The following is a 16,128-nucleotide window of genomic DNA, read 5'->3' on the forward strand; positions in this document are numbered from 1 at the left end:
ATGTAGGTGAGGAGCTCCTGCTGGCTGTGGAAAACCATGGATTTAAAATATTAGCAGAGGGATAAAGGAAATAAAAGACCAGTGTCAGTGCACTCTCCATTTCCCTTTCAAGCACAGACACTTAGCAGGATAAATGGGAGGAAGACTGTCATGCCAGTAAAAAGACAGGGGCCAGTCCTGCTGTCTAGAACCAGAGGGATGCTACCTTCTTCTTTGACCGCCACTGGCTTTTTAAATCCATGATCACACATCACTTCATTAATCATGAATGATAATAAACTCATATAAAGAATAGTAATAAACTCAGTCCCCAAAATCATCTTCACTGTGTTAACACTCCTTCCTAACCGTGGGGAGCTGTGGTGAGGACAAACTGCTCAGCACTCCTGCAGCTGCTCTGGGCTGCTACCCAAGGAGATGGCTCTTCCCATCTGTACCCCAGTGAGGAACTTGTGCTACAGCACAGCTGTATCAGTCACAGCACACCATCTTTGTGAGCAAGCAGCACTGGCAAGCCCCACTTCACACTCATACAATGAATCCATTTTTAGTTACAGGGTTTTTTTAATGTTACTGTCTGTACAATTGTCCTGTGTGTAGAGAGGACCTGAATGTTTAGAAGGACCTAACTGTCAACTCTAGCCCTTCTGCTTTCTATTAGCTGCAAGGTGGGTAACAATATCTGCAGAACAATCCTTGATTCTCATTAGTTTGATGTAAAGCATTTTCTGCTGCATTATGTTACTGACTCCCTGATATTTTTTGTTTCTCAGACTACAGCAGTCTTCTTTTTTTGAACTCAGTACAAGATAAGCAGTGAAGTTATTATAACCATGGTGGTGCCAGCTCTTAAGATTTTATCACACTCTACTGAGGTGTTTTCCCTGGAGCTCCAGCTCTTAGTCATATTTAAACACACAGTCAACTCAGCTAATTTATAATTTAAATGAGTTTTGCTTACAGAGCTACAGGAGGGAGAAAGCAAAAATATGACCCTCAACGTTCCCCGACCAAAAGTAAACATTCATTTATTCTAAATTTTTGTGACACTTTAATCCAGCTTGGTGATAGGAACGGGAAAAGGGGAGCTGATTTTGTCTTTTGGAATGCTTGGGTTTGTCTTGTCTGCAAACCTGCTGTTCTGTTCCTTTGGTATGTAGGCAGTACATGCAAGTAAAAAATCCTTATATATGTTGATAGCAGCTGTAGCAGGTATTGGTAACGCTCATAGGGAGTCAGTGGAGGATGTGACTACTCCAGTATTGATGGTCCACAATCCTGGAAATGTTCCTGCGTTGAAATGAATGCTTCCTGCCGTAGCATTTGTGGGTATGTGCTCCCAGTGACAAGAGCTGACTGCAACTGTGTGGAAGTGTCCTCCAAAATAAAGCATGAGAATGTTTCCAAAAGGACCTACCAGATATTGCTAGATGAGGATCTTAATGTTTCAACATCAGGATGGTTAATAGTCAATGCAAAAGATACTTGACACTAGATAGTTATATTAGGTAAGTACAGTATTGTGTCTCAGCCCTACACTGCTTTTTCAGGTTCAGAGGTGTTGTATTACCGGTTTTGGGCCCAGATGTGGTAAAAATACATGTTTTTAACAGCTCATGCATGACATTTGACTGCAGGCTGTGAGGCTTTGTCACAGTGGAAACTTTACAGGCACAAATTAAGTGCATCATTTTCAGTGATACCTATAGTTCTGTTCAGAGCTTGAATCACAAAAGTACTTAGGCGCTAGATGATCATATTCAGCCTGCTTGTGATTCCTTCTGGAGTCATAGAGTTAAGCACCTGTCAGAGTTAAGCATGTGTCATGCCTTTGATGCAGGACTCTGCTGGAGTCAGCAGGGGCTTTTTCTCGGTAATGACTGCAGGGTCTGGTCTCTTACCTCTCATTATGTCTCTTCCTTTCAGGTACCAAGATTTTTTTTGTAAACCTGTTTGAATAATCATTATTTCTAACCTTTCCTCACAGGAGTGTTTGCGTTCGGACTTTTTGCCACTGACATATTTGTAAATGCTGGCCAGGTTGTGACTGGGAACTTGGCTCCCTACTTTCTGACCGTATGTAAGCCCAACTACACTGGAAATGACTGTCGGGCCCACCACCAGTTCATAAACAATGGCAACATTTGCACTGGAGATGTGGAGGTGATTGAAAAGGCGAGGAGATCCTTTCCATCCAAACATGCTGCTTTGAGCATCTACTCAGCTTTATATGCCACGGTGAGTGCCAGTGATGAAAGCTAACTTGTATGAGAGGTTTCTGATTGCGCATCTAGATGGGGCCATTTTTCTTACAGTGGTTTTTTGAAGAAAAAGAGGGTTGTTCTGTGGAGGGATTTCTTCTTTTCCTGTAGGGGAAAATCCCCTTCTCTCTGTTTTACCAGTCCTAGTGTAACTAAATCAAATGTTCATTGCTTTTGAGGCAGTGTATGACATGAAGGCATGAGGTCCTACTCCTGTCTTTGCTGCTGATTTTCTCAGAGGCCTTGGAGTGTGCATTCAACCTCTTCTCCCTGCCCCTGTATCATGAACATTAAAGTGAAGTTGATGCTTAAATGGCTCCTGTATCACTAGTATTTCTTTTGTTCACATGCCATGGGTTGTTGAATGTTTAAAATGTAAATGGTGCCATTTCAATGGGAGGCTGAACTGGACTGGATTTTGCTTCCCTTGTTTAGGACCGGAATTCCTTATGCAAAGAAGATTGTAATAAAAGTGCCAGAATTTGCTGTTATCACAGAGAAATGGTCCCCAATTGACCTTTTGACAAGGTGACACTGCTATAGCGTCAGAAAAGAAACTGTCTGTCTTAAAAAGTCTAGTGAAACGGATCAGCTGCTCATTTGTGTTCTCTGGCTAAAGTTTCCTTAATGTTTGAAAACTGATCCAAGAAATAGTAGAAAACTGTGGTGGTTTAACCTGTAGTTTAACTGTGGTGGACTTAACATGGTTGATCTTAAAACAGCTTGACTAGGTCTTTTCTCCCACAGTATTTTGACTCAAATGAGTGGCAGAGTCTGTCTGTAGGTCATCAGGAATTGAGAAGAGCCTTAGATTTATTAATTACAGGGTATTTACTGAATATTTTACCCTGATCTTGGTAGCAGATGAATAAACCACCAGATTTTTACTGTAAAATGAAGAGGCCACCCAGTGTTGTTTAAATATCCATCTGTTTGCAGTGAATGTTGCGTGAATAATGACAGAGATACTAAATTGCTGACTGCTTTGATCAGGATTTGTTGGGAAGTGTTTGAAAGGCCCATAACATTTTGGGTGCATTACTTCTGAACAGTAAGCAACCATGTGTGAAATACAGATCCCAATAAACTCAACATTGTTGTAGCAGCTGTTTTCATCATGATAAACTCTTAGGTGGAAGCTCCAGGGTTAGGCTTGGTCCTGGTTCTGCCCTAAGCTAGTTTACATCCTTTCATGGATTTTCCCTGCTCAACCTCCTTTGTTTCCTGGGAAGGCAAGTCTTCTACAAACAGGCTGATTTCTACAACTGAAGAGGAATAATGCTTTTCTTTCCTGAGCTTAAATCCCCAGTAGCTAGGTGTTACTGAGCCCTAGTCTTTCAAGAGTACCTGCAATAAGCCTGCACTCCTCTCCACATAGGAAGATACCAGGTAGAGCCAGGACATGGAGTAATTTCTGAGCTGCAAGGCCATAAAAGTCTGCCCTTAAGGCATTTCAGCCTACAGTCCCATTTTAGACCAGTTCTCTGCCTGAAGGCACCCTCTAGCACTCAAGGTGGTGTCACTTAGCTTTTCCCTGCGTGTCAGTTGGGAATAACTTGAGCATTACACAGCAAATGCAGTGTTCAGGTCTAGCTTTGCTTAGTAACTGTGCTGTGCACAATTTTTTGAGAAGTGTCTTGCTGATTCTAAAATGCATGATAACGTGGGCTTCTGAACATAAAACAGGGTATTTGGTTAGTAATAGCTGTATTTTGCATAAAGCTGAAGATTTGAGCCATGGAACAAGAACAATAGTACAGGTTGAATGTGAGGAGGCAGGAGAATAGAATCAGCACTGACACTGTCTGTCATTGTATAAATGTCTGCTGAGATCTGGCAAGTTCCTCTGATCACCGAACCTCAAATATCCCCTGCAGATGTCTCTGTGGTGGTTTGTTCATTAGTCTGCTATTGATAGTATGCCCGCAGTGTGTGATTGGCTTGGCTTTGTGCTTTGGTTGGGTTTTTTCTATAATCCAGGGTTTATATATAGTCAGCTAGGCTTTTTCTTTTCACCTACCAAAGCAGCTGAGGAGAACCCAAAGCGTTGCTTTTGTGATCTCTGCAGGCAATGGTGAATCTTGTACGCCTAAAGTAGGGGAAAGAGAAAACAGCTGACAGCCCTGGCTTCCATACTTACACAAAAATTAGAATGGCATCTAATGAAGTTTTGGTAGTCTCTCAGAAGTATCACAGGATGCCATGGTAGTCACTGTACATAGTACACACGGCTGTATAGTTAGAAACACATGTTTCTATGTAGCTTTCCCAAGGGAAAATGGTAGGCTAGAAATGCCCCTTAATTCATTGACATATCTGGCAAAACCCAAAAAACAGATGATAAAATCATATGTTGCATATGGATATCCCAGTTACATCATCTTTAAACAACACTTACTTCATGCTCTTCTGAGAAGGGTCAGAGTCAATGACAAAGGTATCTAACAGATGGTAGTGCTCAACTAGAACATGGAAAATTAGAAGTGTTTCACCAGCACAACTGGAGGACCTCTTCTGTTTGCCTCTGAAGTGAAAGCAAGGAGAACTAGTTTACAGTCACAACAGGGTGTCTATGGTTGAAAGATGCAGCTAGTCACTTACGTTGTCTATTTAGTAGGGGTTTTAAGATTCTTGAGCTAAGCTGTTGCCTAGCAGCATCCACAAGTAATGCTTTCTGTCACTTCCATCTGGCTAGGATCCTCTACCCCGCCACACTGGGTGTGTGGTTTATGCCTGGGTGAGTTGCTTCTTGACTAGATTAGAGTGATACAAGGTACCTGAACATGAAACTTAGAGCATTTAGGAAGTTCTGAATAGCAGAGAACACTACAGCAAATCCCTTCTGCAACCCAGTTAATTGTAACCCCACCAACAATTTCTTCCATTTCTGCATTAACACACACCAGACTAATCAGTGAAATTTAAGGCCCTGGCAATTTGAGCAGCTGCACTGAGCATCTAGCAGACTGTATCACGTTCTACAATACACTTTGTTATCAAAGGCTCTGCTGTAGAAACCTCTATGGCGAAGGAAAGTTTGTCTGTAAAGCTTGCAGGACACAGAATTTTCCAGTATTGCTATGAAATTGTGAACTTTCCAAGGAAAATAAACTGTCACAAATCTCCCCACTTTCTGCTAAAAGGACAAGGCAGACTTCTTTCACTCTGCCTTTCTCATCACAGATGTAATATACATTCTAACTATATGCATATATTTGCATATATAGAGATATATATAAATGTGTGTATGTATGTATATTTTAAATGTGCAAACAAAAAAGCCTCCTTGACTGTCTATGCTTTTGTCTGTCTGAAAAAGATATAAGAGAAATTACGCTCAGGATGAGAGCTACTATCACACATTGCACATTGCTAAATACACTGCTTGAACGTACTGATAAGAGGGCTGCAAAGGAGCGGAATAGATAATTTATGTAGTTAAATCATATGTAGTTTATTTTTTAATATGACTTACTCTGGTTTCTTCACATCTTTTTATGTTCATTCCTTCCTTCCTCTCCTACCCATCAAATAACTGGTTTTGACATTTAGAGTTTTGTAATTAAATTTGCTCTATAAATAGCATTGTGGAAAATTTTAAAATTTCCTGTGTTTTACATAAAGCTTTGAAAACATGCTATAAGTGAAAGGGTAAACACACTGCGAGAATCTTAAACAATATCTTGGCTTTAGGGATCAGGACAGTAAAGATCAAACTGCAGTGATGGGGAAGTCTGACCAGAATGGAGAAGCTCTCCCAGTTATTTCTGAGCTGAGCATGTGATTTATGGATGAACTGGAGCATACCTTCTGGGCAAACAGTTTGTCTTGTTTTAAACCCTCCTCATGAGAGTTTAACAGTTTTCCCTTAGCAATCTGTTTGCATGGGTAATTACCCTCATTGCTAAAAATGTTCTCTTTGCTACAAGTTTATGTTTTCCTGTCAAGGCACATGAAACTTCAAATACATTAGGTACTTCCCATCTGTAATAAGGAGGACTCTCCCATGTGGGTGGCCAAAGATCCAGCTTCCTCTCAAAATGTTCCAAACACAGCCCATGCACAGCTCCACCGGGGAAGGTGCCAGAAAGGAGTTCTCTTTGAAGTTTTTACATTGCTCTGGTAGGCATCTGAAAGACACCACAAAAGTTTTACCTGTAAGAAAACAAGTATGTGTGAGTTCTTCTCTATAGCTAGGGTTTGCAGCTGTCGTAGCAGGACTGCATTCTTTCTTTTAAGAGGTGATGCTTTTCCTTTGGATGCTGTAAACAGCAGTAGCACTTTGGCAGGGAACAGGAGAGCGATCCAGCTCCCTACTGTTTTTTGAATTGTCTTCTGCTAAACGAAATGCATAGGGTGAAAAGATGGAGCGTAATTATTCATACAGTGGCAATGATATTTTTTCCTTAAGGTTGAGTGTTGGTGATAGTCAGGTGGAGTCAGTCACAAAGACTGGGGCAGGAATGCCATCTAGTGCTCAGTTGCTAGCTGTCATTTCAAGGCATGTGCAGCAGCTAGGTTATTTGGTTTGAAAAACAAAGCAAGCAGGAACCTCTTGAGTAACTTAATCCCATCCACAGTGCTATCACACGCCATGATGTTCCAGTTCATAAATTGAATTCACCTTTAAATGATGTGGTCAGCAGCACATCTAAGGGCAGAAGAGTTAATTTCACCAGGCAGAGATCTGGCAAATTCGGCTGTTAGAAATCTAGTACTGCAGTTCCTTGGCAGGTAAAAGCGTAATTTTGCCTAGGTACAGGTCTGGATGCAGTCAAATTTCCCTTCCCCTGGTCAGTTTCTCTGGCCTGTCCCTTGCCCTTCCAAGAGGCAGTTGCTGCATGCCTTCTAGAGTTGTGTATTGTAACGGGTTTAGAGCTAACACTCTTAACACCAGCCAGCTGTGGGGACATTTGATGGCTCAGTCAGGGGGAAGGGAAAAGAAATATGGACAGGGGGAAAGTAAAAAGTGTTTAAAAAAAAAAAACAGTAAAAACTACACACAATACAGCAGAATAAAGGAATATATGAAAAGCAGTGAACAGGGTGACCTGGAGAATGGATGCATTTTATGTTTCTTGATCCCAAAATTATGTGCCAGACCATAGTGACCTCTATATACCTTGCTCATGAAGAAAGGGACAGGCATTAAAATACAGTAAAATAATTGCCTATGGTTGCCAAATAGATCAGGGAGTGCGAAGCAAGCTGTGCTGATAGTTGCAATTGGAAGCATGAAGCCAAGCCTCCGCAGACTTCCTTTAGCGCAGGCACAGTAAAATCATGAGGCAGCTTCAGCCAAGCCATTGCAGTTTTGGCCAGAGACTGGCAGTGTGAGCCAGCACGGTGTCCTGAGCTGCTACAGCAGCAACGAAGGAGAACAACTCTTGGTTCTCCACAGTCCTGCAGAGTCCCACTCTGATTTCAGTACTGCCCATGGCAAAGTGCTCAGCAGTGCCCTTCCCCAGAAATGATGTCATCCTAGGGCAAGATGAGGTTTGTGACCTTCAGACAGCACAATCAGAGATCCCAGTTGTGGTGTTTATTGCAGATGTGATTCAAACAATAAGGATCTTCTACAGCGTCTTTTGCCCAGAAGTCTTAACAACCATATTTCCATTTCTGACAACTGAAAAAGGGCCAAGAATGAAAATGTTTTCAGCGTTGGCGATTTGACTGTTTTTACAACACGAGAACATACTTTTTTTCTTTACAAATAAAATGGCATCTGTTGATAATAAACACTGGAAGAGATGCTTCCATGGTTTGTAATCTTTCTATTTCCCAGCAGAACAGGTGTTTATACTTTCACTGGATCAGATCTATGGTGTGTGAATCAAGTTAATTTACTAGCTGATTGGTAATCAGAATCAAGTGAATTTTTCAAATGTATCTTCCTGACTCTGATGTATGGGAGGCAGTGTGTCATCTGGAGATTTCTGGCAAATGTGTTTGACTTACCTGCTGTGCTTACCAAAGCTTTGGAAATCATGTAGATATCCATACTTCCTTGCTGGAAAGAATTTTATTGAATTGTTTTTCCATCAGGCTTGGTTTGCTTGATCTTTGTCATTTTGTGGCTCTGGAATTAATGACTGACTGCTAATTGTGACCCACATGGTTTTACTCTCTCTGTCAAAATGCATTAAAAATAAAATACAAACTGCCAAAAACATGTGGGGTTCATTAAAAAATATTAAAAGCACAGTGAAACTTCATGCTCTGGAATTACATTTTCAGAATCAACTTTGTTTTGAAAGAAATCTCTCTCATATTCTGTGTCTCATTTAATCTTGCAGAGAAAATATTTGGAATGGTTTCCTTTAATAGTCTCTCTTTCTTAAACTTACCACCACTTAGGAAGCTGGAGCAGCTAGTAGTTTGTATGGATGCTAGGTACTCCATCATGTGCACATTACAGTTTCTGCAGGAGTATAAATGTAAATTCTTGACTCCTTTTGCAAACGTTTAGTCATGTACATTCAGACTGCCTGTTCGCTAGCATATGAGCGAGTATTTGCACAAGTTAAGAAGTCAGTAAAACTGAGCCTATACATACAAATAAGCTCAGAAAAAGTCCAGTATGTAAATGCTGTTGATGGGATATTTGACATCCTGAAACATCATTTAACAGCATCTGTTTTGTTCTTTTAAAAGTGTTCTCTGAATTACCTTAAACTTCTTCCTCCCTTTCCTAATGTGTTTTTTAATGAGTCATGGGTTTTGTCACATCCTTGCTGATTTAGGATTTGGCTGGGTGGAAAAAGATTACTGGCAGAGCCCCTTTTCATTTTTGGCTTGCTCTTTTTTTTCAGATGTACATCACAAGCACAATTAAAACAAAGAGTAGCAGGCTAGCCAAACCTGTGCTGTGTCTGGGTACCCTATGTGCTGCATTCCTCACTGGGCTAAATCGAGTTTCTGAGTATCGAAACCACTGTTCAGACGTGATTGCAGGCTTTATCTTGGGCAGTGCTGTAGCTTTGTTTCTGGTAAGTCCATCAGTCCTTTTTAATTCCTTTTGAAAATACCTCAGCTGAAAAAAAAAATGAATATAAAAATTACTGTTCTCTTGTGGCCTATTGCAGCTGGGTTGATCCAGTTGCTAAGAAGTAATTCTAGCCCCATCTAATTAACAGTGTCATCAGAGAAAATTCTGATACGAAATCAGGTTGATACTAACTAATAAGCCTAATATGATGACATTTGTGCATTGTTTATATTTCAAGATTATTTTAGTTATTGTACGTGTTCTTACTTGACCTGTCCTGGAAAATGCTTTAAGATGTCAACTAATGTCAAAAGGCGCATGTTTGACATGACTGCCTGGTATCTGGCAAAAATGTAGGACATAAGGTGTTGTCTGGGGCTCTGAGCAGTGGTCATGGTTCCCCATTTTGTTTCAGACCATAAAAACAGTGCAAGCAAAGCCAGGACAAACTCATTGGGAGACAAAACTGCCTCCCTTTGCAGCATTTGGAGTTGAGCTGAAGTTGTTCACCATCTCACAGGAAGACCAAATGTATTAAAATGTATCAGAGGTATTCCCACCGAATCTAGGAATAGGAACTCTCTGGACTTTGGATGTTACTTGCTCCCTTGTTGGCTGAGTGGTTTAAGTGTTCTGTTCAGTGAGAGATCTCTTGTTGAGGCTTTACCCACACAGCAAGCAGTCAAGGTGATTCTTGCTATTACCAAGAAATGCACCTGCTTCCATTTAATTAAAATGTGCTTCAAAACTGTCCACTGCATAGCACCAGCCACTTTAGCTCAGTAATCAGGAGGGATTAGGTTTCAAAGATGCCTTAAATCTAGATTGTCATGTCACTGATTTTATTTCTATTCTGTTATTAAAAAAAAGAAACAATAGACCTTCACATATCATTTATTCCTGTGTTCCCTTTAAATAAAAAGATGTCTGCAACCTCTAACCTGAACCTCCTCTGCTTTAATGTAAGAAATTTGTCTGATTCTCACTGGGAAAGGCAGTTTAAATCTAGCCCATGCAATATAAGACACAATCACCATGTATATCTGGATAATCTGTGTGCTCCCAGTACCTGTTTCTAGCAGTGACAGCCAGCTCCCAGCAACATTTTGGCCCTGCAGGTGGAAGGGGTCTCCCCAGAGCTTGGAGGGGAGGGGTGCTGTGAGATTTCTGCTGCCAGCACAAGACTCACCCAGGCTGCAGTCTGCTCCTTGATCAGGTGTAAAGAGCAGCAGAGAGGAAGAGCCAGCAAGGAGCTGGCTGCAGGAATCACTCTGACAGCAGATGTCAGTTCCTGCATCTTTTTTCCACTGTGTTCCCAAGCCCAAAAGTGCCATGTGTGTTTGCTCATACTAGCATCACCATGTGAGTGCAGTAAGCCTGGTCATGCGCAAGGGAAGGGCTTGTGGGATAAACACCACTGAAGTTTTGCTGGAGGTGTGCAGGAATGGTGCTAAATGAGCTCGATGTCATCCAAATATGAGGCAGATTCAGCCATCCGGTGAGCTAGCTGTTTTCACTTTTGGAAAAGACATCGTCTGAAGGGAGTATTTGGCCAATAAAATGCGTCATCAAGGTAGTCCGTGGTTCTGTGATCATAAAGCAGGCATTGGAGTCTCTCCTTGTATACAATGTGAAAAGGCCGAGAATGATTCATCACCTCAGCTTACAGGCCAGAAGAACCCATTTAGCAAAGTAGTCCACCATGCCCAACTATGTCAGTAAACACACTGTAACCTGAGGCTGAGATAGGTGGTGCCTTGAATCAAAACCCAGGTTAAACTGGCGGTTGTGAGACCCCTGATAGTAATTCCCGAGTTTCTCCTGGAGACATAACATGCTGACCTCACCTATATTTTTTTTTCTTTCTTTCTTTTTCCCTGCATTACACAGGGGATATGTGTTGTCCATAACTTTAAAGGAACTCATGGAGCTCCTTCTAAACCGAAGCCTGAAGACCCACGAGGAATGCCATTAATGGCTTTTCCAAGAGTGGAAAGTCCTCTGGAGACACTGAGTGCGCAGGTACTGTAAATCCTCTCACCCAGACTATCACCAACCACATTTTCTGTTATGGCAGAGTAAAAACTAGCTGTATACATAACTACACAGGGAGCTGGGTTTATTCCTAACATTAAGCCAATTGAACAGAGTGAGTTTACATCAGAGGAGAGTTTGTTTTAAGGCATTTATCCCTTAAACTACAAAATACTGTAGATATTCTGCCCCTGTGCACATCTACAGCTAAAGCAGTAGGATTTCACATGCTGCTGCATATTGTATGTGATAACAAATTTCCGCTTAGAAGACTAGAAAACTGAGAGAAAAGATAATTCTATTTACACTTTGGAATGCTTTTGGGATATCTTAAGGATTTACTCTAACATTCATAATCCTGAGGATAAACTATGCTGTCCAGAAGAATATTACAGAGATTAGCTTTTTATCCTTATTGCTGTTCCGTAGCTTCTATAAGAAGAAATCACATACTGTTTTCTACCTCTCAGTCATCAGAAGGGAAGTTAATAGCGTTCTTTCAAATTTACAAGAGGATAGGCTAACAGGAGCATCATTATTGATGGTGTTTCTGTTAAACTACTAAGTTCAAATGGCTTGTGTTGGCCTAACTGAATCATACCCAGTCCTTTCAAAACAGGCAAGCAAATGCCACCTGCCAAGAATTTCTGGGAACAAAGAGGAACTGTAGTTTATCAATTATCTGAAATACCTTTGTGTAATTTATTTGTTCCTGAAATTGTACTTCTTTTATTAAATAGCCTGTCGTTCCTGTCTACACGGTGTGTGGCAAGATCAATACTGACTTTTGTTAAACACTTTGACAACTAAACTGAAAATAGGAATTAAAAATGGAAAACACACTGTTTCTAACACTTGGAAATACTTTCCTTAATTGAAAAGGCAATTTTGATGAGGCAAAGATTTTCTGGGAGACTTTCAACTAAATCTGCAGAACTGTGTGCATTAACTGGTCTCTTGGTGGACTTGCAGTCCAGAAACTAAGTGCTGCTTACATACCCAGATTGTATTGTGTATGACAAAAGGGCTGAACAGGTGAAAATGTTCATAAGCTGTGAGAAAAAAAATTGTCTAGTCAGATCTTTGCAGTTTCTGGACTGCAAAGTGCAGGTAGGGACTAAGCCTTAACTGTTGATGTCCACTATAATCAACAAGATCATTTTCTCTGATTAAGGGTGTCAGTCTCTAAATGACCATACATCTAGTATGCAGGAGCAGATTGGGAAAAAAGTGATCCTACTCCATTACAAACAAGTCCTTGGGAGTGGCTGCTCATTACTGTTTCTTTGGATGTAGGAGGTACATAATCCTTCTCTGTGCAGATTTCTGCATCTCTCCCCACTCTTGTTTTGCCTTGCATCCACACAAACGCTACAGATGAAGCATGATCCAAGGACTACTCTGTACTGCCACTGAAGTCCCAAACATTGTGGCTTTATACACATGTGGCTGCATGTGTTTTGGCATAATGACCCCACTGTGTATGGTTTTAAGCCTTGTATGTTACCTAGTATCAAACTGTGTAGGATCCACATGCTCACATCACATGAAGCCAAACCATGGTCTTTTAGCTCTCCATGACTGAGGACAGACCCACTGTATTACTTATGTGACTGACTGTATGAAGTGCTTGAGCCTGTACTGACATGTCCCTCCAGGCAGGATCTAGTCCAGTTTGAAAGTCTCCATTGAAAAAGTCACATCTGGTTTTTCAAGCCTGTTTAGTGAGTGTTCACAGCCCAGAAGCAGGGCTTGAGTTCAGTGCTTCCCACCACGAGCTCAGAACAGATGGCAGTCACATTTACTGTGATCTCTTAGTTTTAAAGCCCTACATTAGTTGGGCAACAGATTTTATTAGTGAAGGGTGGGTGGGTTTTTTTCATTTTACAGACTAGGGTATGTAAAAATGCCAAAATGTATACAAATGTTCATGTGTTTGCCTTCTCCTCTTTGCAGAATCACTCTGCCTCTATGACTGAAGTAACCTGAGATGGAAGATGCCAACTGAAGCTATTTTTTATTACCTTCCAGTACAATACTCCAAGACACACAGTTACTAAATGTCTAACTGTGATGACCAGTATTATGTTATGTCTAGTTAGAGGCTAATGTTTTGTACTTTTTTTGTATGAGAAAGTGATGTAGCTTGCCCTGATTTTTTGTCAGCTTTAATATTATTATGCCAGAATTTAAAAGCAAAATGGAAAAAGAACAAAAAAACCTTTTCTTGTTTAAAGTGTGCACTGAGGAATTACATCTATGGAATTGTTGATGTTGTTATGTGATATTTGTACACATTTTTTTTTCATTTTTGATTTTATATATCTTGAAAAAAATTCACTTTTACCTTTTCTTACCATAAGAAGTGCTTCTACCACTGGGTCCGATTCTGATCTGAGTAAGCTCAGCACAGATACGAAGTAATTGCATATATTTAATTCAGATGAAAATAATGGTGATCAGGATCTAACCTGAATGATACTATCAACAAGTAATAAACATCTGTCCTTGATTCAGTAAGCTACTTAAGCATTCCTTAGCATTATAGACTTCAGTTAGCCATCCAGTTTCCAGACTACTTGGCAGACATGAAGGATGTCCTTAAGCATCTTATTGAATCAAAGCCGATTGTTCTGGTGTGGGTGGTTGTGCCAGTTATTGAAGAATAACTAAAACAACATGCTCAGTCTGCAACATAGACAGACTGGACATGAAAATTTATAGTAGTAGCTGATAGCATGTGAGCTGACTATATCATCTCCCTAGATCTCCATTCCTCCCCAAGGCCCAGCTAAAGCTCCCAGTGAAACCTGGCTTCAGGAATTGACTATGGGGATATATAGCCACCACTGTGGAGCTGAGGCTGCGCTCTAAGTGTTTCATGACTTCATCATAGATTTGTGGGGTAACTAGTAACACTAGTGCAAAGGAAAAGTGACACCACTTCTTGAGTGGAGTGGCATTACTTGGCATTCAGATTGGCATAACCAAGAAGCCAGTTCTGCCCTGACAGTGTAGTTGTCACTAAGGGGTTTTGGCAAGTCAAAAAAGAAAAAACAACAACAACAACAACAAAAAAAACCAAACAAAAAAACCTGACACAGTCTGTAGTAGCAGTCTGCATTTTTTTTAAATTCTGCCGTACAGAATTTGTATCAAAACTGCTATTTTACAATTTAACAACTTTGTTTAAGGAATAAAAAGACAATTAAGCGGGGGTGGGGATGGGAGGGAAAAACGAAAAAGAACCCATTTACAATGGCTAGAACTAGGGCAAAGGCTTCATTACATGATTTTTCACTGTTTCTAGGATTTTCCTGCATCTCATTCTTCTAGCATGGTGATAACTGCTGTGTGTCTCCTTTAAAGAATGGAGCCTCTGTCTGTACTTTTACTGGAATGTTTACCTCACATTTCCATGTTGGTTCTTCTTGGCTTTTTTTGTATATTTTTTCCAAAACAGATGCAAAAAAAATAATCAAAAACCCAAAATGTGTAGCCTGGTGTCTGTCATTTGCCTGTGACCCAAAGAAAATTCGGGGTGTCTGTGTTTGGTCTTGCAGTGTTTCTTGTAGGTTGGTATTTTCTTTTGTCTCTACTGATGTCTGCTTCAGCCTTAGGAATACAAGGACCAGACATGGGTCATGCAGGCTTTCTGTGACCATGAGGAACCATCAATAGTGTTCTGAGTCCCTCACTACAACTTTGATGCAAATTCCACTGGGAAAATTTCTGCTGAATAAATTTGGCTGTGGAACTGGTCCCTGTTCTGTTGTGTTAGGAGAATAATGACATTTTAGGAAAGCTTTTCAGCAATGAATACTCCAGTCAATACACCCAGTCAGCAGCACTTAAGTCCACTCATACTGCAAAGGGTTAGCAGAGGGTTGAATTCCAAGATAAAAACTTTATATTCTGTAGCCTGGTTTTTGCCGCTGTCGTCCCTGGGGTTGTGTTCTTCCCAGGTGTGCTCTTACCACAGCATGAATCTTGCATTCTTGATCAGTAGCTTCCACAGAATTGGTAGTGATGCTGTCCCCCTCTGCTTATCCTCTAGCATGATGGCATGGGAGCAGTCTTTCTGAAGGTGGAAGATGTGGTTTTGAATTTCTTCCCCATCCTCCAGGTTGAAGAGGGATTTGAATCTTGATTTTCCACTTGCTGAAAGACTGCTTTGTCCTTCTAGTTATAGTGCAAAATGGTGCGAGGCACCTCTCTCCACTTTCAAATAAGCAAGTGAGCCCTGCTCTCTTCTCTGATATGGTATGTACCATATGATATGATATGATAGGCTGATATGGTAGGCTGTGCCTACACCCAGGAGAGGTCTGCAGGTAGATGCAGATCCACAGGGGTGTGCATGCTTGTTTGCAATTACCCAAGTTCTGGATGACGACTAGATAATGAAGCTAGCCCTATTATACAACATTCACTGCATTTCCTCTTGGCTAGCTCTGTATGTTTGCTACCCTTTTAGATTTATAGTACCCTCAGCCTTGTCCAGGTGACAGATAATCCACTGCACATGAAGTCTAAACCTAACAGCATATTTACTTTTCCCAGGTATCTTTCCCTTCTGGATCAATGTGTGTCCACCTCCTAGAATCTGTGACCCTGTGAAAAATCAGTCTTTAGGTAGCCTTTGGATATTTTTATTTTTATTTTTTTTTCGTTTCTGTTCTGAGCCACATCGTTTTCTATATGCTGTGTATGGTGAGCTTAGGCAGCTAAGCGTGGCTTCTGTAGTCTAGCACTGTGATGAACTGCGTAAAATAAACATGCTGCAATTGGATCCTGCCTTAAGATGGATGTATGGCCCTTGGGCTGTGCACAGTTTCACAC

At 40.9% G+C, this 16,128-nt stretch overlaps 1 protein-coding gene across 5 annotated transcripts in view; it reads left to right on the forward strand.

The window, feature by feature from the left end:
• Positions 1-14,425, forward strand: part of PLPPR1 (phospholipid phosphatase related 1) — a 136,243-nt gene extending 121,818 nt beyond the window's left edge. For all 5 annotated transcript variants that reach the window (XM_055699620.1, XM_055699619.1, XM_055699617.1 and 2 more), the window contains 4 exons: positions 1,988-2,238; positions 9,077-9,253; positions 11,143-11,274; positions 13,243-14,425. In XM_055699620.1, coding sequence (XP_055555595.1) covers positions 1,988-2,238; positions 9,077-9,253; positions 11,143-11,274; positions 13,243-13,275 — 593 coding nt within the window. In that variant the 3' untranslated portion in view covers positions 13,276-14,425. The remainder of the gene's footprint in view (positions 1-1,987; positions 2,239-9,076; positions 9,254-11,142; positions 11,275-13,242) is intronic.
• Positions 14,426-16,128: the final 1,703 nt, after the last annotated feature.

This window comes from Falco cherrug, chromosome Z, assembly GCF_023634085.1.
Source record: "Falco cherrug isolate bFalChe1 chromosome Z, bFalChe1.pri, whole genome shotgun sequence".
NCBI lineage: Eukaryota > Metazoa > Chordata > Aves > Falconiformes > Falconidae > Falco > Falco cherrug.